Source organism: Gavialis gangeticus, unplaced genomic scaffold (assembly GCF_001723915.1).
Source record: "Gavialis gangeticus isolate Ggan-Ray unplaced genomic scaffold, GavGan_comp1, whole genome shotgun sequence".
NCBI lineage: Eukaryota > Metazoa > Chordata > Crocodylia > Gavialidae > Gavialis > Gavialis gangeticus.
In genome coordinates, this window is record NW_017729005.1 from 3,078,414 (window position 1) to 3,101,186 (window position 22,773).

General features: G+C 39.9%; 1 protein-coding gene across 1 annotated transcript in view; it reads right to left on the minus strand.

The window, feature by feature from the left end:
* RAPGEF5 (Rap guanine nucleotide exchange factor 5) overlaps window positions 1–22,773 on the minus strand; it is a 267,967-nt gene that overhangs the window by 10,685 nt on the left and 234,509 nt on the right. The window contains exons 21-25 of the mRNA XM_019508540.1: window positions 21,269–21,447; window positions 17,465–17,555; window positions 11,942–11,992; window positions 10,660–10,747; window positions 6,401–6,465 (exon numbers count right to left, since the gene is read on the minus strand). Coding sequence (XP_019364085.1) covers window positions 6,401–6,465; window positions 10,660–10,747; window positions 11,942–11,992; window positions 17,465–17,555; window positions 21,269–21,447 — 474 coding nt within the window. The remainder of the gene's footprint in view (window positions 1–6,400; window positions 6,466–10,659; window positions 10,748–11,941; window positions 11,993–17,464; window positions 17,556–21,268; window positions 21,448–22,773) is intronic.

Consider the following 22,773-nt stretch of genomic DNA (forward strand, 5'->3'; position numbering starts at 1 on the left):
CTAACTAGTTCCTCGCTAACCCTTGGCCCAGGTGTGACTCCCCCAGGGCCCAAGGGGGGCCCAGCAGGGAGGTGGCTATTCAGGTCCCTACTTAGGAAGATGGAGGCAAAGAAATCATTAAACATGTTAGCTTTGTCATCTGGTGTGATGACCAAATTTCCCAACGCGTCCTGCAAGGGCCCCACATTACAGTTGATTATGTGTCTCATGTGGTTTAGATTTTAATTTATTTTTTCATCCTACTGCCATTCCCTACTAGGGAGAAAAAGAATTGAAACTTAAAAAAATAAAGAATCGGTGAAAAAAAATGAAGTATATGTTCAGGAGGCCACTGAAAACTTGACTCTTGATCCTAGCAAAGGTATTAATAAATGCTTACTGTAGTTCCTTAAGACTTGCAAGGTATTTGCCTTCAGACTTCATTTCAATTTGATGCTAAAGCTAGAAATATCTCTTAACTTGGACTCATTCTCTAGATATTTCATAGATGAATAAAATGTAGATGGCTGCATTCAAGGTTATGAGTTCTACCAAGCCAAATCAGTATTATGCAGGTTTATGTGCCTCCCAGCAGGTGTTTATATTCAAACTGGTACAGCAAGGTGGGGGCTTAAAATACATTATCAATAGCAAATGAAGTTTTGTGGGTTTTAATAAGAGATACAGTTAAGATTTAATTAAAAAATAAAAACAAACTGCATCTGTCTTGTGGTGTTGTCCTAAAAAATTCTAAGAAAGTCTGAGTTAAATGCTCATCACACGTAAACTGACATAGCTCCATAGAAGTCAATGTAGCTTTGCCAGGTCATACCAGCTGAGAATCTTCCCCTGAGTGTATATGTAGCATTAATTTGCCTTACAACCTTAAATATAATGTAATGCTTTAAAAGCATTTCACAAACTGAGTCTATCATCGAATCATAGAAAATGAGAGTTGGAAGGGACTGCAGGAGTTCATCTAGGCCTATCCGCCTCCTCAAAGCAGGACCCTCTCCAACTATGTCATCCCAGCCAAGGTCTTCAAAACCTCCAAGGACAGAGATTCTACAATCACCCTGGGTAACCTGTTCCAGTGCCTTACTACCCTCCTAGTGAGAAAGTTTTTCCTAATATCTAACCTAAACTTCCCTTGCTGCAACTTGAGACCACTGCTCCTCGTTCTGCCATCTGCCACCACTGAGAAGTCTAGCTCCATCGTCTCTGGAAGCCCCTTCAGGTAGTTGAAGGCTGTTGTTAAATCCCCTCAGTCTTCTCTTCTCCAGACTAAATAAGCCCAGTTCCCCCAGCCTCTCCTCATATGTCATGTGTCCCAGCCGCTAACCATTTTTGTTGCCCACTGCTAGACTCTCTCCAATTTGTCTACATCCTTTCTATAGAGTTGGGCCCCAAAACTAGACACAGATTCCAGATGTTGCCAAGCAGAAGGGAATAATTACTTTCCTTGATCTGCTGGCAGTTCTCCTATTAATGCAGCCCAGTATGATGTTTGCTTTCTTCACAAGGGCACCCTGTTAGCTCATATTCAGCTTATTGTCTACTGCAATCCCCAGGTCATTTTTCTGCAGACCTGCTGCTTAGCCAGTCGGTCCCCAACCTGTACCGGTGCATGAGATTATTCTGTTTTAAGTGCAGGACTTTGCACTTCTCCTTATTCAGCCTCATGCGATTTCTTTTAATCCAATCCTCCAATTTGCTGAGGTGTCTCTGAATTCTAGTCCTACTCTCCAGTGTATCTACTACTCTGCCCAGCTTGGTGTCATCTGCAAACTTGCGGAGGGTGCATTTCATCCCATCTTCCAGGTTGTTGATGACACTATAAAGTTTTAATTTGAATGGGTGCTAATTTTCTGAGGTTTATGTAGGCTACAGAGCTCAAATTAAAGCCACAAAAAACCTTTTAAAGTTGGCTTCACATTCAGCAGAAGATTCACACATAGTATATTGAATTGAGATAGTTCCATGTGAGTCAATGAACCTATGCTTATTTTCACCAGTGGTGAATCTGTCCCAGAGAGCTTTTAATGCAGTTTTTTCTTGTATTTGATCGCACTTAGAACCCAAAGGAAGAACATACTGAATTGGGCCAGCAGCTCTTCTCTGAATATGCATAATTTAAATAACCAGCCTGCAATTAACAGTAATATGCAGCTTATGGAAACAGTACATTCTGTTCTCTCACCTCCCTCAAAAACCAAAAGGAAAAGATTAGTTGCTTAGAGAAGGGTAAGTTTAAGACTAGAATAATGTAGCATATTCATCTTTTCAAAACCACATTAAGAGTGATTAAAATGTTCCTTCAGAAAATATATTTTCATGAGAATGGCATATGCTTATGTGTTCTTTTAACAGATCAGTGATATAATATCACTCTTCCTGTTACCAACAGGAAGCTCGCTTGATTTCTTTGTTCCACTTTATGTTCCATTTTGATGAAGTAGAACATAATCACAATTCTCCTCTCTTTTGTGGCTTTCACATTGTTCTTCTCTGGCTCTGCCTGACTCAACTATAATACTGAACACCTGTTAATTGCTCTACAAAAACTGCTATTTGCTAACCATTTAACAGGTGTTTGCATAACATTATTGTGATGGATATGGAGGACATAAATGATTCACACTCAACTAGTTCTTAGAAGTGGCAAACATTCTTAACAGATGATTATTAGTACTAGTTCTGTAGTTTTTCCCAATCCAATTCATGAGTATACTCAGGAGCAAATTTGGGGGCACAGTCCAGAAAGGCCTTCCTTACATGTGTAATTCTTACTATTAGGACCCAATGGGAAAGAATGGGACCTTAAAGTAGCAGTAGACATGTGTCAGCTACCACTGCTAAAGGAGACATACAAATATAGGTCATGGTTGCTGAAGCGAAATACTGTAAGAACCTATCTTTTTACCAATTACTTCAATAAAAATAACGTGAAGTTAATTTAAGATACAACAGTAAAATTTATGTAAGATTTTCATCCATTTATTCCCATTTTACCATTCTCACATTAAGGCAATAATGATGGACATAGATTAATCTGTAAAGCTGTCATCTAGATCCTAAAAGATATAACATTAAATATAAAGAGCAATCCACCTAGCTTTTCATACATCTGGTCTGTGATGCCATTAAACTCGCACCTGACATAACAGCACAAAGCTTTTCTTCTCTTAGTGATTTTTTTTCATAACAAAAACCTCCAAAACTTATTTAAAACTGGACCTAATGAACATCTGAATTCCATAGCAAAGATGTTTCATACAGCATAAATTTCTGCAAATTAAGCATTTGGGACTCATGCTTTTTGCAACAGCAGTTTCACTCTAGTTTGCACAAACTATTTAAAGATGAGGATTAGTAGCCTAATTCTGCAACAATTAAAGTCAATGAGCATCTTATTTATTCTGCAAGAGTGAAGTAAGTTTACAGAATAAAGAGGAACATAACAGAAGTGGTCAGTGAGATGTTCGCCAGATTTTTTTCTGGTTTCATGTTGTCACAGGGGCACTCAGGTGCCCTGTGTCTGTGAAGGAATAAGGGTAGCTGCCAATCTTCAGGGCAGCTCAGGTGCCGGTTGCTGGGGCAACCGCACTGGTCAGGTGACCAGAAGGGGGCAGGTCCGGGCCTTTATAAACAGCCCAGGCTGAAGCCTAGGGGGTCAGTCCCCCTCTGGCAGCCTAAGGAGCAGCAGCTCTGCTGTAGAGTAGAGCTGCCTGACTGCCTGCAGCAAGGTATGGGGAGAGAGAACCCTGACAGGGAGGTTTGGAAGGTGAGCCATGGTAGCACAGCATTTATGTTCTAGCTAGGGGGTTTATTCTGAGTTATAGCCAGTTGGCTCATGGCTTTATGTTCCCTGATTTGTTATTGTTAGACCGGAGGACCGGGTGAGGCTGTAGGGGTTGGAGGAGGCCTCAGGGGAGCTCCCCAGTAGCGTGGGGGTTCCTGGTGCCCTGTGAGGGCACAGTGAGCATTGCCAGGGAGGGCGCAGCTGTTTGGCGCCAGGGCGGTGCTGCATTAGGGGTGTGTTGACCTCAGCCCTGTGGGAGTGATAGCAGGAGAAGACCGAGCAGGGTGTAAGACCCAGACGGTGGGTCAGGGGGCCAGGCACGGCTACAGCCACCTGAGCCCCAACCACGGGAAGCGCTAGGCACCGGCCCAAGTGCGCGAGTGGCCGCGGGAAGCGCAAGGCATACGGGAGGCATGCCCTGGTAGGGCACTGTCTGTAAGAGGGAAGCCCCAGGAGAGGGCGCATTCAGGCAGAGGCCTTTTGAGAAGGCCTTTAGGGAAAGTAGATTGGCGGGATAACGTCCGGAAGATCTGCGAGGCTTGGGGTGTGCTAAAGGGGAGGTTGGAGGCACATGTAGCCCTTAAGGCTGGGCGGGGGGGAGGTGCACCAGGTCACTCCCTACAGAGCAGAGGCCAGGACAAACATAGTACCGTGGCCAAGGGGACAAGAGGCAGCCTCCCTTATAAAATTACATGACAACAAGACGTGGCGGGCGAGAAAGAGGGTGCTGGATTGTCTACTTGGCATGGTAGGGGGCGCTAGAGAGATCACGGCTGCTTCTAGGCCCCACTCCATGACACGTCCACAGATCAAATGCTTCCACATCCATATACACCATACTCCCCTTACATTGGCTAGGTCTGCACTGCACTTTTACAACAATTTCCTACTCTGTACTTTAGGTGGGACTAGTCAAGTGTACAGGACTCTGGGCAACCACTAAAGTTTCAATGACACCGTTTCATTTTTCTCAAAGCAGGTCTGGATGAAATACTGGATAAAATACTGCAAATACTAGTTTCTCCCTGTCAGCTACAAATAGTAGCACATCTCCACTGGTGGTAGAGACCCCACTGGTGAAACTTTATTGGTGAAGCAGCACTAGGAGCTTTTATAAAACATGCCCAGTATAGACAAGGCCTTCCTCCAATTACAAAAACTGAAAGGCCTAGTTAAGACTGGTCAGTATTCAGTAAAATTAATATACAGACTTGGAACGATCTTTAATAACAATTAAAAGTACATCCAAGGCTAGTTCAATTTACATGTTAATGAGAAATACTTCCAAGAGGCAATAAAGAAGAACATGCTAATGAGTTTTACGCAAACGTGTAAAGGTCAAACTGTTAATGGACTTGGGATAAGAAAACCCTTTATTAAATGCAAATCGGCATAAAAGCAGCAACAAGAACAAGTAGAAGAATCTAATAGAGAACTTTAAAAGGCGATCATGGAGGTTATAAAGTCAAAGTTAGGGCTTGTCTACACTTGAAAGTTAATGTGAATTAAGATAGGATATGAATTTAAAGTGTAATAGGTGGTTCTTGGAAAATGCCATATGTGGATACTATTATTTTGGAACAGGAGTGTCTCTATAAGGCAGTAATCAGGAAGAAAGAATTACACCTGTATCTGTTTACAAGCTCTAACTTTGGATTCAAAAGGAGAAAAATGAATTGTTCTACTGCTTTATACAAAAATATGTAGTGAACAGGTTAAACAGTCATTACCACATCAAGGAAAAGACTAAATCAGGTAGCAAGATCTTTTATCACTTTTCAACAAACATCATGCACACTGGAAATAAGAAAAAGTCTGATGTCTTACTAATAGAGATGACTTTCCAATATGTAAGGGTTTTTTTTTTTTTTTATCATGCTTAATCACATAATAGCCTTATCTACATAACAAAGCCCTGCTGGCAGAGCCATGTTGGCTAAAGGTGTGAAAACAATCAAAACATCACATCTGTGCAGATCTTCCAGAAAGATGCCTGTTGGGGACACAGTTATGCTGACAAAAGGCTATTTTTTGCTGGAAGGGCATCTGCCCTTCAGGGCACAAGTGTGACTCTGGTGGTAGAAAAGGTTCCTTCTGCTGTGTCCACACCAATAGTGAAACAGCAGGGCTATTATGTAGACTAAGCCTATACTACTACAGGTTTGCTGGTATAGCTCTGCTGGCCAACCCTCCTAGAATAGATATAGCTTATACCAGCAAAGCCAGCTTAAGCTAATTCCTTTAACAGAATTAGCTAATGTCAGGTCTACCTAGAAACTCTTATCTTTTAGCCTAGATCATACATTCTAAACTCTATTTTAATTTGAAATATCTGGAATTAGCATAGTAGTGGTGACCATTAAACTGGATTTACCTGCTCTTGGCTGCTTCAAGAAAAGAAGAGAAGACTGAGTTGAGACAGGAGGCAATAACAATGTGAGAATTTAGCTGAGGACAAACATAGTTTGTAATCCCTCTCTCTCTAATTGAGCTCTTGTAAAATGCTGAATGGGGTGGGAGGGTGAGGGGGGTCTGTTCTTGGTTACCACAGCTTCATGCTTCACAGGAGACAAGGAAGCACGGATTTCCTCATAAAATAGGAAAGGCAAATTTACTTACCAGCTTTTCAAAATTAACAAGGTTATCCAGAAAAGTTTTATTTCCTTCATGGATGAATGTTACATCTAAAAATGAAAAAATATATAGTTATTTGCTATTTTTGTGGACTTGTTCAGTTTTTTAGATATAAAAAATAAAGTGTTGACAAAACAATAATAAAATAAAAATGGAACAAAACTGTCCTGTAAGCATGTGAAACTATCATTATTTTTTTTGTTTTACTGAAAGGAAACAGAACACTAGCACCAGCTGTTTTCATGAGAAACAGAACATTTATTCTATATAACAACATTGTTGATACATTTGATCAAGAGGAATTTCAAGTATGGAATGTAAATTTGTTTCTCACTAAACCTAATTTCTGTGATTTCCATATGACTTTCTTTCTATCAAACATACCAGAGGACTGTACATTCAAATGTACAGTTTGCTAGGGAGGGGAGCATAGTAGTTGTGTATGTGCAAGTTTCATGCACTGTGAACATTATGGATTTACTGCTGCTAGTGGAGTCAGTGGTAGGAACCAGGGCTGTGGCTTGAGATCCATGAGTATAGAGCTCTGTTGGCTGGACTCTAGGTCCAGAGGGAGAAGAGACAAAAAAAAATCTGCTGAGTTCAAAACCTCACCTTGGCAGAGGCACCAAGATTTATCTCTGCAGATTCTTGGCACCAAGTTTTTTCCCCGTCTATTTCTAGGGCACAATGTGAGGATAATGATAATATGAGGAATGGACAAAAGGGCGATATTTGGCACTAGTACGCAAACTGAAAGCAGTGTATCAAGGAAGAAAAGAGGCAAAACTGTTTCTAAGTGGCATTTACAATGAAACCTTGATTTAAAGCTATTTACTCCCCTTTGCTGAAGTACATGTGCAGACTCTAACCTTTGCAAGCTTATATAATAGAACTACTACTTGGATCATAGAAAGGTACCTAAGAAACATATATATTGGTGCTTGCAATAGCAAGATGCTTTTGTGACACAACTATGGTAAAATGATGTGTTGCCACGAATGGAATCAGGAGACTATAAGCCATGTTTTCCAACTGACAAATGACACCAAGTCATTGGGAAATATCTATTGCTCAGTGGTTTGCTATGAAATCACATTTACAATGACAACATACCACTCTGCCTGCCCATCTAAGCACTTGTGCCTTGCTCATCACTGTGGTATCCAAGCAACCCATGTTCTAACTGTTTGGTCCCCTCTGCCAGCATAGGTACAGGACAGCATCAGTCTCAATGCAATCAGAGTTCAGGACTGAAAAAGATTTCAAGCTGAAATAATGAACTTCTTTTGTTTTCTCTCATCCGGTACCATAACATCAGAACTTATTCACCTTCTTTTGTATTACAGATTCATTGTGTGCCTGGAGGGGATTTTACAGTTACTTATGACGGAAATGCTAATAGCTTAATATGCTGGTGGAAACCCTCAACTAGAATTCATTAGGCAGAACCATATGCTAGGGTAGAGCTTCCCCATTCTTAGGGGAGCAGTAGGATATAACTGCTTCAGGCAAGCAGTATGCCAGCCTGAATTCCTCAGCAAATAAGACAAGCATGTCTGCTTCTGTATCTTTGTACAGATATAGACTTATCCCCTGGCCCAGTTCCAAGGCCAGCTCAGAAGGTGGTAAGCAAGGCATGGCCCACAGCTCCTCCTTGCCTGCTTTATGCTGTGCTCCCATAGGGTACAGTTCCTCTGCGCAAGGACTGCAATTATGACTGGATCTCACAGCCAAAAAAAAAGAAAGCCCCAAGGATGTGCCCTTCTGTTTCCTTTCTTCTTGCTCCCACTATAAACCTATATATAAGCACCAGGCAGAACTTCTCCTTAATGGCAATATGTATTCAGGGAAACAAACAACAACAAAATTTTATAATGATGCAGCGCAGATGAACTTTTGCCAATGCTAATGAAGAAAAGCTTCTTCCTGAAACTAGAAAAACCAGGACAGTTCCATTCTATGCTCTTTCTTTAAAGACTGCAGTGATTATTTTCAAGGGGGAGCGGGGGGAACAGAAATATGCTTTGCTACCAAAAAGTCCAGATAAATGCAGCAGAGCAGAAAATTGCATCCATGTTGTGCTGTGAGGGTGAAACACTTTTATTAAGTATTTGAAAAATCAGTCTGATTTTCAAAAGCTGTATCTGTGTAGTAACAAGTCTTTGTGTTTAAATTCAATTAACTTTAAAAGGACATCATCAGTGTAGTCTTCATAATTAGAAAAAAAAGCTCCTTACTGCCTGTCCACCTATTCAAACTTAAATCTGTTTCCTCTCCAAATCATCTTTTGTTCTTCCTTTGCTTGAATACATGATTTTGCTATTGTAGGGTTGCTAATGGTTTTTAAGCTATCAACAAACATTTTATTTATACTGTAATGTAATACTGAACACACATATTTATATGGACAGTCAAAGGAAACAGACTAAAAGGTATTATGGGTTCACTTGGGGCTATCAACCTTGACAAATTACATTCTGTATTAAAGGGGATTATAGTAACATTTTGTAAAGAGTTTCTTGTTTCCCATACATATTTGAGAGACGTAAGATCATAATACTTGTGTGCTAGTTCTTATATACAATCTTGCCCTGGCATGCAAACTTAGGGCCTCTATATTACATTTATGTCATAATTAGCATTCTAATCCCAGCATAAATGACAAGGGTGCTACACATGCATCTAATTTAAGGTACCATAAAATGGTAAACAAGCCATAAATGTCCCACACAGCATGCAGAATTTTTTAAAGATTGGTTTGCATAGCACCTTAAACTGTATGTGTAGAATGTCTGGCGCTGCCTCAAAGTAAGTGCCGACACTCAGCTGATACAGCCCCTGTTACAGTCAGGTCCCAGTGTGGTCTTAAGGCTGGAGCTGACAATCAGCTGATTGTTGGACCTAGACCCAAGGCAACCTGGGGTCTCAAACTGATGTCCTGGGGTCTCAATCAGTTGATTGTTGGCCCTGGAACAGCCCAGGATCACACTGGGTTGTGGGCACTTGGCTTTTATTTTGCCAGGATCATAATCCCAGCCCTACCCCTGCACTGACAAGTTGTAATGGTGCCACTGAGAACTGATCCCCAAATCACGCCTCCTGCCATGTCCATGTGGCATGGAAAAAGTGCAGCTGTTGGGATCAGGGATCAGATCCTATGTCGCCTTTAAATGAACATATACCAGGGGATGTACTCATGTACTGATGCAACATCAGTGTGCAGAAATGATCGGCAGAGAACATGCACAGAGTTCACTGAATCCGACTGCTTGTTTGTGTTTGTCCTCTCTGTCAGGTGGGACAGGTAGTATTCAAGGGCATACTCCACTGTAAGGTCTTGATCTTTAATCATAGCAACTATAATTCACCTCAATACACAAAAATCTCTTTGAAGACTGGGAGCCTTGATGACCTGCTCAGGTCCCTTCTGACCCTACCAACTATGAAACTCTCAGACATCCTCAGTTTATTTAAAGAATCATCCCTTGAAAACATTTTAAATGTATTCAGCTGTAACCAGGATATAATGAACAGACTAAAGAGGACGCTTCTGGAATACAGGAATATTAAATGAATTTGTCATGATCAAAGTGAGGATGATTAATAATTAATGAATCCAAGATAATGGGATACTTGAAGTACCTGCCACTTAATTAGCCACCTTACTCACTGTGTTGAACCAGTTGTTCATTATCTTTCTCAGACCTGTGAGGAGCAAGCTGAAAGTCCTCTGTGTTCATAAGCACCATGTATTTTTTTGGTAGGCAAAAAGGATAGATTTTTTTATATAAATTCTACTGTGGTACATTCAATGTAATGATATTGTATCAATGTCAATAATAATCTTTGCTCTGGCTATACACTCACACTTTGGTACCCAATTGTTATTTGCATGTACCACATCCAAATGCTATCATTCAAGACATAAAAAAAATTCTCTCTTCCAGGCTAAAGGGGATCAACTTAGAACTCAGCGTGGGGAAGAAGGCAAGCACTGCATCATGTATAAAGGGACTGGGATGGCTCTAAAGTTTGAAAGCAATGGGGAAAATGTTGTTTTTACCTAGTTTTAATAGGCAGCCGCTTACTATCTGAAAAAAGTGCTACCATATCTCTAACATGTCATTGCAGTTAAAGCATATTTATCATACGGAAAAATAATCTTACACTTATTAGAACTAACATTAGGTATTTTTATAGATGGAATTACATGGCAAAGGAAGACAGACAAGCTTTAACATTACCTTTCAGGAGTAAGGGCATGAAAGGAATTTTCGGAGACTTCATTTTCTTGAATGCATCTCTGTAGGCTTTGTGATTCAGAGAAGGGTCCTACAAAACCATTTTGATAATAGAAAGAAAAATCAATAGGCTATAAAAAGAGTAAGTCTAAATCCATTAGAGGCTTACGATTAGAAAATGATTTAGATATAACAGGTTTCTTTGGGAAATGATATAGATAAAGTTTTACTAGAAGGGGTGACTTACTAAACTGAACAAGAAATGTAAACAATGAAGGAAACAGAAATGATTATGTTCCTGTAGATGAAATAGCTCCAAAACAGGAAACAACTGCATGAGAAATTCACCTTTTGACTGCTTTGTAATTTCCTCACATCACTAATACAAGCAGAATCTCTTCAGCTTAATTTCTAGCAAAACACTTAAAAATATACTATTGATGAAAAATCAACCCTTCAAGCAGTACAATATACCCTACATATTTCAAGACAAAATAGGAGAAGGTGGTTTAGCATTCCATGCAATGTAAGTGATTCTAAAACTCCTTTTAATTTATGCTATAAACAAATATTCTGTGCACATTTCAATCTTTATGGTAATTACTGTATAAGGGTGTGTATAGAAGTGCTCTGTGCACATTTTACAGCGCTGTAATATAGAGCACTTTTTATAGCATTATAAAGTTAAAGTATTCTTAAACATGACAGAAATGCAGTGTTTGGGTGGTGCAGGGGGTGGAAGATGTGATCTCTGAGCCTCCCTGCACTTTCCAGGCTAGGGAGCAGGGAGTGCTTGCTCCACAGAGAAGCAGCTCTGGGCACGCTCCAGTGTACAGAAGTTATTTAAAGCGCTGTATGTTGCTGAAGTGTTGTAAAATACAGTCCTTCAAATTTAATATCTCATTTAAGGAAGGTTACTATAAAGGTTTGTACCCATTTTTAAGGTGTTGTAAAGCTACGCACTTCTGTTAAGTCACAGCAATAAAACACTCTAAATGGTGAAAAAAGCAACTTCTGTAAACAACCAAGGGCCATGCCCAAGTGTGGTGTCAAAAAAACCCCTCTGCTAAAAAAAGCTGTGCAGCACACATGGCAGCAGCATATGCTGCCAGAAACCAGGGCCTGGCTGGCCAAAGCCACGCTCTGGCTGCTGGCCAGGTTCTGAGCAATCAGCTCAGTGCCACTGCTGCCCAGAACCCCAGGTAAGGCTGCTGGTAATAAGAAAAGAAGAAAGAGGGTTCATACCTAGTTACGTAATATTTTCTGGCACTACCACTGTACTTACTGTCAAACTTTCAAGTTCGGTGAAGAGTTTCTTAAACTTCCCAGGGATTTTCTGCCGTGGGAAAAGAAAATGAGACCAAAGAAAGGAAATATGCATAAAAATGTAGATCTTTTTTCCTGAGATCATCACATCTGAAGTATCTAATAAAAAATATTAACAGGCCACGTTTTCAGTCACTTATCATTCTTTTCTCAATACCAAAATCCCTAATTATGAATAAAGTTTAGAGTGATACCAGTGCATTAGATTCAGAAGTCTTGCCTTCTGAGATTCCACTCATTCATGATTCTTTTATGAAAATTGCTTCCTAACATCTGTTTTCATTTTCTTTACTAACTTTCATGTCTGCTCCATTTATCTCAATACATTTGTTCACACAAAAATAACACGACAGGCTGACAATTTAGATTGTCAAGATTTCAGATGCAATTTGAATAATTTCAAATAATCACTCTTTTCCTAAGATGTGAACTTACAACCCAATCATACAAATAAAAGACCCTGCTTCTGCTTCTCTTTTTACTTATACTGGGAACATTTTAATAATTCCAGTGGTGTTACTCCTTTAACCGGGTGTAAGAAAGAGGAGAATCAAAATAATTGAGACTACTAGTTTTCCAGCATTACACACTATTTGTTATTGTACTAGCACTGTATAATTAAAACACACAAAACCTCCTTCATTTTTATGTTTTAATGCATGGAAATGTAGGCACTGATGTAACTCACTGAATACAGGGCCCCAAAGTAGTAAAGGCTGACTGGGAATACAGCTACCTATTTCAAAATGCAAGCACATATTTAGCATAGCTTGATTTTTTTTACAGGTTGCTTGAACTTAGGTTTCTAAATGTGCATGTGTAATTAATTATGATTAATTTATAAATATTGCTGTTTCCTAGCAGCCAAATTATCAATGCTTATATGCTCTGAGGTTTTGAAATACTCCTCTTCAGTAAAATTTTACAAATTATAAAGTTACATGCAGTCACTAGGAACAATGGCCACAAGCTGAGGGAGGATAGGTTTGGGTTGGGTATTAGGAAGAACTACTTCACAGTAAGGGTGGCCAGAGCCTGGAATAGGCTTCCCAGCGGGGTAGTGCTCTCGCCTTTCCTGGAAATTTTTGGGAGAAGACTGGACAGGCACCTGGCTGGGGTCTTATGACCCCTCCCACTCCCAGTGCTCATTCCTGCCCATGGCAGTGTGTTGGACTCAATGATCTGTCTAGGTCCCTTCCAACTCATTGATTCTATGATTCTATGAAAATAGCTGTGGCTACATATACTTTCCAAAGGAAAATGAAGGTACATATACTCATTTTATAGGATACAGAGGCAGTTTTAATGAAAACATCTTATCCATTTCTAATCTATGTACAAGTACTGTTCTTGCTCTGGTAACTCACATATTGTTCTTAGAAGCTGAAGTTCACCATAGGTGCAGGAGGTGCACAAAGCATTGCCAAAGCAGCAGAATGCCACATATTTGTTTAAGAAAGGGCTCAAAAGTAGGCTGCCAGTACACCTTTGTTTCAGTGTTACTCCTGCTCCACACCTTATAGTAGTCCCCAGAGAGTAGGATGAAGGCAGACAGATGGGTAGGCAAAAGTATCTTGATGTCAAGTCAGTGGTGCTCAAACTCTGGCCCACAGAGCTCTGTAACTGGACACACAGGTTTCCCCTGAGGCCAGAGATTTAGTGGGAGAAGTGGTGGCAGCATTAATTGCTGATCTCTTGCTGCCAAATTGCTGATCTCCTGCTGCCAACTTGCTGATCTCCTGCTGCCAAATTCGTCCTGTGGGTCAGATGACGCAGCCTGGCACACTAGACTGCACTGGTGTGCAGTGGGATGAGTGCATGGGGCATTCTGCATCCAGAGCTGATATACAGAATCTAGCTGGTGTACAAGATGGCACCTGTGGACTGACCCTGTGCATGGATGGGATCTGGCCCACAGACTGGCCCCATGCCACTCATCCAGACCATGGGGCTGGAAGGCTGAGCACCACTGCTCTAAGTAGTAAGGGTAAAATAGCAAATTATGTAGTAGGGTTGACTTTAACGTCTCAGAACAGCAAAGACATTTTTTTGGAGTAACATCCTCTTTTGTGTAGTCCTTTAGCACTCCCTTGTACACATATGTGCCACTGGGCATATTGGTGACAAAATGCCTTTGGTTGGATTTTCATCATTTTCTACGATGTTGTCATACATCATGACAATAATCTGTTTGTCTGGAATACCATTCCAATACACAATCTGGTAACTGTGGCGCACATCAGCCTGGTATCTGTAGTTATACCAGCCATTTGACCCTGCTTCAATGACAATCCAGCGCTTGCCTCTGTCCCCAGTATCTTCCAGGGAAAATGTGCTGCTTCCCAGAATACAGTCCAGCAATACATTTGCTTTCAAAATCATTTTGTGTGTGTGCTTTGAATGCAGAAACCAGGCCCTGCACAACGCCCGGCCTCAGGCTCCCCACCCTGCAACCCTCAGGAAACCTGAGGGATGCTCAACATTCAGTCTCCCCCAACATTCTCAGAAGCAAGCTAAGGAAGTACAGGTTGGATGAATGGACTGTAAGGTGCATAGAAAAATGCCTGGATCATTGGGCTTAGAGGGTAGTAGTCAACAGCTTAATGTCTAGTTGGCAGCCAGTATCAAGTGGAGTGCCCCAGGGGTCAGTCCTGGGGCCAGGTTTGTTTAATATTTTCATCAATGACTTGGAAGATGGGATAGAATGCATCCTCAGCAAGTTTGCAGATGACACTAAGGTGGGAGAAGTAGTGGATACACTGGAGGATAGGGCTAGGATTCAGTGAGACCTTCACAGATTTGAGGATTGGACCAAGAGTAATCTCATGCGGTTCAATAAAGAGAAGTGAAACATCCTGAACTTAGGACGGAACAATCCCATGCACCACTACAGGCTGGGGACTGACTGGCTAAGCAGCAGCTCTGCAGAAAAGGAACTGAGGGTTACAGTGGACAATACGCTGAATATGAGCCAACAGTGTGCCCTTGTTACCAAGAAGGCTAAAGGTATATTGGGCTTCATTAGTAGGAGTTTTGCCAGCAGATCAAGGGAAGTGATTCTCCCCCCATTATTCAGCACTGGTAATGCCAAATCTGGAGTTCTGTGTCTAGATTGGGCACCCCACTACAGAAAGGATGTGGATACATGTAGCCTACATGACCTTCTGAGGTCCCTTCCAACCCCCGTTTTCTATAATTCTATGACTTTCACTACAATTACCCTGAGATTTCCAAATTTCTCTAAATGTTTTGGTCCATCAACTGATTTAAAGGCTGTTACGTTCAGCGTTTGGACTCATTGATATTTACTTTTAATTTTTCCTTTCGTAAAACTTTGTATGCATGGAGATGATTTTGCTTTTAATATTGCTGAGCCCCTTTCAAAAGTTTATGAAGCCTACAGATTCTGCTGTTTTGATTTGAGGTTATCTTTTATACTAGAACCCACTGTACGTGGTTTCTATTATAATTTTTTTTTTTTGCAATACTGCCTACCTGTGTGGGTGGGGTTTTTTTTTTTTTTTTTACTGTTTTCCCCACATTTTTAATTAAAAAAAATAGTTATCACTTTCCTGAATTGAGGATCATCAGCAAATTTTGCAGGTATCACCACCCTGTAATTTATTTGGATACAAAAGCAGAGGTATAAACACAAACAGCAGTGAGACCCTACTCTTGATATCTCTTCCCTGGGGAAACTATTAACAGTTAATCTCTCTCCTCTTCTGTAAATAAGTTATTCATGCCCCTTTTTCTAACCTCTTGCTCAAAATGAAAAACTGAACAAGAATATATTTAGTGGAATGTACAACTATGTCCTTTATTTTATCATTTTTAATTTTTTATAATTTATTTTAAATGTTTTTATACGCAACATTTTCTTTGGAGATTATTCGTTCTTTAAATTTAAAGTAATCTTTTCCACCTTATTGCAGAACTGGCCTGTTAACCAGTTCTGCTTTGACACCCTTTAAAATTCTAGGATGACTCATTGATCTTGGAGACCTCTTTTATCTTCATCTCTTTCATCAAGATGAAGTAATACCTGACTAACCTGATTTCCTTCTTTGATAAGGTGACATGCTCTGAGGATGGGGAAGAACAATGGATATGATATATTTTGCCTTTAGCAAGGCCTTTGACACTGCCTCCTACAACATTCTCATTCCCTATGGAAATATAGACTAGTTGAAAGTACTATACAGTGGATACATAACTGGTTAGAACATTGGACTTAATAAGTAGCCATCAATGGCTAGTTGGAAGGAGGTATCAAGTAAGGTTTCTTAGGGGTCTGTGTAGGGTCCAGTATCATAACATCTGCATTAATGATTTGGATGATGGGATTGAGTGCATGCGTAGAAAATTTGCAGACAACACCGAGTTGGGTGGAATTACAGACACCCTGGAAGGTAGGGCTAGGATCCAGAAAGTCCTGGATAGATTGGATAAATAGTTGTTAATCAATCAGATGAGATTCAGCAAGGGCAAATGCAAAGGCATACACTTGGGATGGAATAACTGCATACACAAACACAGGGCTGTGGAATGAATAGCCAGGCTGCAGTACTGCAGAGAAGGATCTGGAGAATACAGTGGAACAAGCTGAATATGAGCCAACAATGTGCTCTTGTTACAAAAAAACCCAAAAGCATATTGGGTTGTATAAATAAGAGTACCACTTGCAAATTAAAGGAAGTGATTCTTTAACTCTATTTGGCACTAGGTGAGGCCTCATCTGGAGTACTGTGCCCAGTGTTGGGCCCCACATTTCAAGAAGGACATGGACAGATTGGAAAGAGTCCAGCACAGAGTAACAACAATGATCAGGAGCCTTGGAGGTAAGACTTATGAGAAAAGGCTAAAGGAATTAAGGTTCTTTACCATGGAGAAGAGAAGACTGAGGAGGATTGATAACAGTCTTCAAATACCTGAAGTGTGACTACAGAGAGGATGGACATGAGTTTTCTCTGTGGTCATAGGGAACAGGCTAGGATCAATGCCCTCAAGCTTCACTAGGGGAAATGTGGGTTGAAGATTAAGAGGAATTTTCTGACTGCAAGGGTGGTCAAGCATTAGAATAGGCCACCTAGAAAAATTATGGAATCTCCATTCTTGCACGTTTTCAGGAGCAGGTTAGACAAACACTTGGCTGGGATAGTTTAGTCTCAGGAATGATCGTGCCTCAAGCAGGGGTCTGGACTAGATGACCTCAAGAGGTCCCCTCCTAGCCCTACTTTCCTATAATCCTATGATCTTCTTTAAAACTTATTTATAATTTTTTTCAAGGCTTAGTTTAAATCCATTCAACTTCTTAGGTGGTAGAACTTTACATATCATGCCAAAGCCCGTATGCTGACTTCCTCTTTCCATTTGATTTCATCATGGAAAGTTAATATTTTTTTAAAAAGTTCTCACCAATTTTTTTTGTGTGTAATATGGAGGTTTGACAAGATCTGAAGGATGCAGAGATATATCTTACCTCCCAAGTCTGAGACAGTCGGCTGACAGATGCAGTGTTGAGACCCATAACAACAGCAAAGAATGAGTTCAAATTTCTTTGAGCTTTACAACTATAAACAAAAACAGAGACATTCTGATTACGGTCCTCCACATAACAGATCATTAGAAGTATCCTAAGTTATCAAGACCAACCTCCCTGCACTAATGCAATATTGTCTTCTACACTAAACCTGTTAAATGTCCAATTTTGAATGCTTCTAATCCAGGTAGGGGTGTCTCTAAGTAAATGCTGACAGTAAACATTTCATTGTCTAATCAACCTTATTATTAGGGTGTTATTTTTCTCCCTTGCTGTCAAAACCTCATTTTCCCTTTTCAATGCTTATTTTTTAATATATATTGTTAGTTGTCCTTTGGAGTCCCCTGTGGTTCAAATCCTTGTCTACCACCCAGGAGACCTAGGTTCAATTCCCAGACATTTATGCAACTACAATCATGGAGGCCCCAAATATCAGGACTCAGTCTGGTTTTTGGATTCTATCTCAGTGGCCTAAAGGGAGGATGGCAGGTCTGGGCAGCCTCCACTCCTCCAAAAAAAAATGTTGCCCAGGCATATATGCATCAAAGGTCTGAGTGGCCCTCGTGCATACACCATGATCCAGGAGGATCAACAGTTGCCATTAGTTGTCCTTTACACATAAAATAACTCTTTGCCTTTTACTGTAGTGGTTCTAAACATTTTTAGGCTCAAGGCACCCCTCATAAGCTCAAGACACGCATCAAAAAATCGCAGCTCTTAGTTTGCTTTTGTTTTTTTTTTTACTACAGAAAAATAATAGAACTCAAGAAAGACCACAGTTGGACAGAATGTTTTTATCACTAAGATTCCTTTTTTAAATCTGTTTTTTATCTTGTGAATCATGTCTGCACACCTAACAGTGCTAACAATGCATGGCACCCTTAAAAGATATCTAGACATGGAATAGTGTGTGCAAAACTCCAATTCTGCCCTTAATTTGGCCACATCTGTGAGGTTACTGTCCTATATATGGAGACAGTAGCTGCTTACTTCATCTTTCTACAAACTGGAAGTGCATTTATTTGCAATACTATCACATTTTGACCTTGTCTTTAATTTGTCATCTGTTATCATCTAAGGACCTCTTCCAAGATATTGCTCCTTAACAAACAATCTCTCATTTATTTATTTGATATTAGTGTTACCTAGTGGTATTACTTTGCATTTATCTAAATTAAATCTTTCCCCATTGTTATTTGCACATACCCTTCAACTCTTTAGATCATTCTGTATCCTCTTTTTACCCTCCAATGGTTTGCAATCTCTCATCATTTGTTATTGTCCACTAATTTGATTAACGTTCAATAGTCTCCAAAATTAATTATTAGGTTGTAGAGGCCCCAATACCTATCCCTGTAGAATTGTGCTTAATACCTCTGTAGTTCAAGCTTTATTATGAATTATAATTACCTGTTTGCCTTCAGACCAGAGGCAAATTTTTAATCACATACTAAAATCTGCTCTCTAAACAACATCATTTCATCTCCTCAAGCAGATTGTCAGACAAGACTGTATCTAAATCTGACTATGAAAATAGGTATAGTGGGATCCTGTTTAAATTAACTTAAGTACATTATTAGTCCCTTAGTTTTCATTGGGACAAGTCATCAGAGTAAAGTACATGGCAAGTATCTGCATAATACAGGCCTTATATACTGTGAGTTCTTCCTGGCAGGAGCTGTCTCCTGGTATAGTTTTGTGCAAGCCTTCCATTGATTTCAAAGAGATTTAGATCAGGCACTATAACCACTTACCAAACTAGTAACTGTATCCCTCTATCATGATCTGTTCTTTTTAAACCTTACTTATCTCTATCATTAATCAACATTTCACTTGTAAGTACGTACAGATTTATTTCCTCAAGCAAATACTTGATATCTATATTACACTCTCTAATCAATAATTCTCTATATTTTGTCTATTCTCGTTAAAGGCAGCTTTTACAGCTCCCCTGTATTGCCAGAATAATGGTTCCTTACATCTTTGTTAACATTGCTTTTACAAACTAGAAATTATAGGCAAAAAGTAAAGAAATCCGTGTTCTGACATCACACACACTACTATCCGCACTGCTGTCATTAAAGTAAAATCCTTCAATGTATTTCAGGTGTTTTCTGGGAGACTTAAGTGAAGCACATAAGCACCAAATATGGGGCAATATGCCCAAGCCCTGTGTTTACCCAGCTAGAGCTGAGGGCGCTGTTAAGTCAGATTCTCTGCTGTGTTCAGCATCTGAGAGCAGAAGAATAGGGGCAGACAGAGAGCTGGTTATAGCTCCTTAAGTCTCTGTCACAATTAGAATTAGAGCAGTCTGGGCACGCTCTAAGTTGAATCAGCCAGTTAGAGAGAGTACAGTGCTCCAGCCACTACCTTCTCCAATCCCAACATTTGTTCTGAAGTCAATGAGATACAATAATGCCATTTTTAGAAAATCGCTTTTCTTATAAAAACAGCCCTTGAATGAGAGATAAGCTCACCTAAATCTGAATTTATATCTTGGTGCTCAGAAGCATTGATAATGAAGAGATAGATGCCCGATTCTATTTCCCAACCCATTACATTTGGTTTCTATAGCTTTACATTCTTATTCTCCTAAAGCAGATGGAATTAACTCAAGACACAGCAACCTTTTCTCCTGGAGGCAATTATATCCTATTCATGTGAAATAACTACAAAACTTTTCTAGGAATGCAAATCAGTGCTATTGTGGAAGCCAGTGAACCACATGAAATCAATCCTTTCTGACATAATCACACCAAACTTGTAACTGATAAGCCTGGAAATGAATGTGTTGCTGGATTGCACATAACTTGCAAAGCAAAACAAATTGTGAGCAGCATTATATTAGATTATCAGAATACACTTCACCAAAGACATCGGTTCAGTGTAAAATGGTCCACTGTTATATTACTAGTTCTCATGGAACAAATTAAATTATTTGCTGATGAGAAAGATGTGAGAACAAACTATACATTTTTCATGAATATGAATACTGAAATACTGCAATGACCAAAAAAAGTAGTGGGGTACAGACAACAAGAATGGTTGCATTTGTTTAAACTGTTTCATGCCTGTATTGGCTACTAAAAAAGAAGTGATTATAAAAAGATGAAGTCTTTGTGTATAGTACGTATTTGTTTTCTCTTCCACAGACATACACTAAAGGCCAGTACTGTCAATAATGGAACAGAAATGAATTGTGCAGTATTCTAACTTAAGGTTGGCATCTATGCCAAACTATGAAGAAGTAATTTCAATATAAAGCATGTTCAACAAGATTAGATGGTGAAATAGCTTAAGGCAACTAGTCTTTCATCTCTGGAGACCTAAGGTTAAGATAAAAATTGAAAATTAACTTGGCTCACTAAGGACCCTGATGAGCAACAATACAAATCTCAAACTTTTAAAATAATTTGGTACAGTTGGCTGTCTCTGCTGAGGACAGATCTAGGCTGCAACAGCAGGAATGTTGCAGGTGCATGGGGTAAACTATAGGGGAAATTTGCATACTATATACCAGCATTATTCCTGTTATTCACGTGGGTGGGTGGGTGTGTCCACACGCGCATCTTGCCTAGCAAATTCTTCAAGATTTTGAACGTAAACAATACATTACCTTTTACCACTCCCTTGCCTTCCTCCTCCTCCCATCCCTTCCCCCACTAAACAAAAAAAAAAAGGAAAACATAAAAAGAAAAAGTATATTGTTCACCCATGGCTTCCACTTCTAACTTAGCAACTTACTGGGCAGCAATCTTGATGAATTTTTTCACTAGTTGTACACGTTTACAGAGCTGGCTGCAGAGGAGTATCTCTGTGGCCACCCAGAGTTGAACTTCATTGCATCTTTGAAGCAGAAGACTAAGATTCACTGTGTTTTCACCACTGCCCTGTCTGCTGAAGGTGAAGTATATCAGCTCTTGCTGAAAGACAAGTATTGTATTATTAGGGCCTTTTTATAAAAATGCCAGTCAATCAAGTTGATGTTATTTTAACGTATAATATATTTTGAATACTTTGGTAGCTAATAGTTACTACTTATATGAGGATTTTTTAAAATAACTGATGACCAAAGCTCAAATGATTCAGAGTTAGGTTTAGTTTGACAAAGTTTAGAGGCTCAGTAGAATTTGCAAATGGACTGCACATCTTGCAATTTATGTTTTTCTTGTGAGATTTCCTGCAGTTCTGTCACAGCTGGAAACACAACAAGAACAGTCCGTCTCCCCCAGTATTTCATCATTTCTGGGTCCAGTCTGAGAAAACTCATATCTGAACATTCCAGTTCTTGAAAAATGTTCATTCCAAGTGCCTTCCTAAAATAGTGAAAGCTTCAGCAAACAAGGGGAAGGGGAATGTTCTTTTTGTTCCCTAAATAAACTCTCCTTTCTCTAGCTTTAAACGGTCTAAAATGAACAAAAGAATTCCCTCCTGAAAACATGTGAAATGATATGAAATCAAAAGGGCCATCAGCCTTTTCAGTTGATGATACAGTTCTATTTCCATTTTGACTACCCTTTTTCCATATGATTTCCTTGAGAATTTTGGATTGTGATCAGCGCTCCCTCTAAGCTGTGTGGCATACACGGCCACACAGGCGCGTCTGGCAGTGCAACATGAGCGTGCCTGTGCAACCGTGCACACCACACAGCTTAGCGGGAACGCTGATTGTGATTCAGAGGGCCTGTTCCAAAGTCTACTGGAGTTAAGAGAAAAACACAATTGGTCTTGGAGTAGGCCTATAATCAACTGTGCCAGTTTGTTTCTTGACTCTTACTTTATAAATGGTGATTATACCCAACCCAATATATTTACCTCACCAGAAGTAATATTCATCCAGTAGATTTGCTCAAATCATGATTTTTTTCTGTGCTTAATGGCATGAAACAAAGGTGTGGAGTTCCCTCCAAAGGAGATGTATTTATATAGAAATAGCTCAAAGTAGGGTTTTTATGATCTGGGTTAAAAAAAATCTTTCAGGTAGGACTGTCAAGCAATTAAAAAATTTGATCGCAATTAGTTGCACAATTAAAAAAAACAAGTCACAATTAATCACAATTTTAATCACACAGCTAAAAACTCAAAATCATTTGCAGAAAATCTCAAATTATGCAAAATTATGCAGGTACTTTGTACAGTTGGGGGGTGGGTGTGGGAATTTGTGAAGGTGTGTGGAGAGGACTGTGGGGGGGGAGGGGGGCTTGGAGCCTAGGGAGGGGGTTTCCCACATGCCCTGGCAGGATGCAGGG